Source organism: Macrobrachium nipponense, chromosome 39, assembly GCF_015104395.2.
Source record: "Macrobrachium nipponense isolate FS-2020 chromosome 39, ASM1510439v2, whole genome shotgun sequence".
Taxonomy (NCBI): Eukaryota; Metazoa; Arthropoda; class Malacostraca; order Decapoda; family Palaemonidae; genus Macrobrachium; species Macrobrachium nipponense.
The window spans coordinates 44729662-44732161 of record NC_061099.1 but is presented as its reverse complement, the minus strand read 5'-3'; the positions used below and the strand labels follow the sequence as shown (position 1 = coordinate 44732161).

Below are 2500 nucleotides of genomic sequence, written 5' to 3'. Positions count from 1 at the left end.
TTGTTTTGTCATCGTTATGTATACATAACGTTTTATTAGTAACGACATTAAACTTGTAAAGTAGTTTTCAAATTGAGTCAAACGCGCATCGTCATCAAATTCGCTGAACGCTGAAGCATAGTAGAATTCCGGTTAATACATGGAAGGTAATTTGGGAATACTATATAACACAATTATCCCAGCCCTCTCCTCACCCCGTTTTAATCGAGCATTCATTCCCCCACAGTCTACTTGTGTGTACTACACCACATCCTCTGCCCGAGGCATCATCCTCGCTTCTTACCTGTCATGACCACATTGGCCTCCTACCTGTGAGCACGTGAACGGTGATGAAGTCTTCCTTGGAGCGAGCGGGACTGCAGGTGTAGATTCCGGAGTCCTTGGCAGTAGCTTCCTTCACCACCAGCTGACTCATGCTTCCTCCAGGGTGCGTGCGGATGGATATTCTCTCGCCGTCAGAATGCACTATCTGTTAGGGCACAATGCAAAACGGGCTCGGTTTAATTACGCTTGTCTATTAGCTCCAACACCCGATAAGTGGATGGGGGAAGGGAGGGGTAGGAAGGCGGGTAGGGGTTGGTTAGGAGGGCCACTTCTGATAGCTCCTTTCGTCTCTTTTGCCATCAAGGTGTACGTGGCATAGTGTAGCTCTGGGTAATTCGAATAACCTGTACCCGAGTTTCTGTTATTACCAATAGAGTTGGGATTCCATATCTGTTTATTCTCGTGAAATTTTGCAGTTGATAAAATGAAATATAATAGTCATTAGAATATAGGTAATAGATGAGTGTTGCTATTTAAGGGTAAAGGGATTCTTGTGGCTCCTAAAAGATGTTGACAACCTGTATTACTGTTTTCCTCCCTCAAGCGGTGAGAATGGAGCAACTATGATATCCCCCCCCCCCCCCCCCCCCGTCTCTCTCTCCTCTCTCTCTCTCTCTCTCTCTCTCTCTCTCTCAAGCATATATGTGTGCGTATGTATGCATTTATGTGTGTATCAAAACAATGAACTAATGGATTGGGAAGTATGACACAAATATTATTACTATCGTTCTAAAATATTCTCCATTCCATTATGGCATATTTTGACGGAAAAAAAATTTATTCTTTACATGGAACAGAAACAGAGATGAGAAAGCTTGTGCTCATCAAATAGCGAACAATGAACTGATAGTTTTATATATTCTGCTGTTCTCGATCGAGTTCCCTCAGTAGTTTTATATATTCTGCCGTAGTTGATCGAGTCCCCTCAATAGTTTTATATATTCTGCTGTTCTCGATCGAGTCCCTTCAATAGTTTTATATATTAAGCTGTTCTCGATCGAGTCCCTCATTAGTATATTTCTGCCGTTGTTGATCGAGTCCCCTCAATTCCTTCCACTACTTTCAAATTACTCTACCATCCCACTCAACTCGCAGACTCTCTCTCTCTCTCTCTCTCTCTCTCTCTCTCTCTCTCTCTCTCTCTCTCTCTCTCTCTCTCATGTTGTTTCAGACCTGAACTTTGAATTCTGTGCAGCCCACATTCAGTGGGAGAAACAGTGCAATCTTTTTGACCTTCACAGTATTTCGAAGTGACATTACTCTTTTGTTTTGTTTATGGCTGTGGTTGCATTTGTTTCTTTTGGCCCCTCTGATACTCCTTGTTTATTATGAAATTGTCTGCTTGTATGTATTTGTATGTATTGGTGAGTTTACTTACTATTTGGCTGTGTTCCAGTTTTTAATCATTCAAACGTACTTCGTCTCTCTCACACACACACACGCACACACATTATACATACATACATACACACATATGTTACCAAGCGACATTACTTTCTGTTGTATCTATGGTTCTGGTGGCATGTTAATATTTAATCCTCAGAAACACCTGGCTTATTTGGTACTTACCTGCTTATATATATATATATATATATATATATTATATATATATAATATATATATATATATATATATATATAATATGCATATGTTTATTGTTTACTTTACTGTTTTCCTCTTGGATTATTATGCAGTCAAACACACACACACACACACACATATTAATGAAAGATTCGTCAGTACTCTCTCTCTCTCTCTCTCTCTCTCTCTCTCTCTCTCTCTCTCTCTCTTACCTGTTCCTTATGGTACCAGTAGAGAAAATCAGGGGGCTCAGGTGACGAAAGGACGATACAGGTGAGGTTAATTAGGGATCCTAAGCCAACGTGCATCTCAGGGGCTCGAAGGATCTTAGCTTGCGGCTCTGTTGGGAAGAAACAAGTACAGATTATTGGATTATCTCATTTATGTATTTATTTATTTATTTATGTGTTTATTTATTTATTTGATTTATTTATTTAATTTATTTATTCATTTATTTCTTTGTGTGATTTTTAGCTTATTTATCCTATTTTTAGTGATTATTACTATTTATTTATTTGTTTATTTATTTATTTTATCTTTTCATTTATTTCTTTGTGTGATTTTTAGCTTATTTATCTTATTTTTAGTGATTATT

General features: G+C 38.3%; 1 protein-coding gene across 1 annotated transcript in view; it reads right to left on the bottom strand.

Annotated features, from left to right (window-relative positions):
* LOC135210565 (zwei Ig domain protein zig-8-like) overlaps positions 1-2500 on the bottom strand; it is a 23222-nt gene that overhangs the window by 7770 nt on the left and 12952 nt on the right. Inside the window, exons 3-4 of the mRNA XM_064243423.1 lie at positions 2118-2245; positions 310-469 (exon numbers count right to left, since the gene is read on the bottom strand). Of these exons, the coding sequence (XP_064099493.1) occupies positions 310-469; positions 2118-2245 (288 nt within the window). The remainder of the gene's footprint in view (positions 1-309; positions 470-2117; positions 2246-2500) is intronic.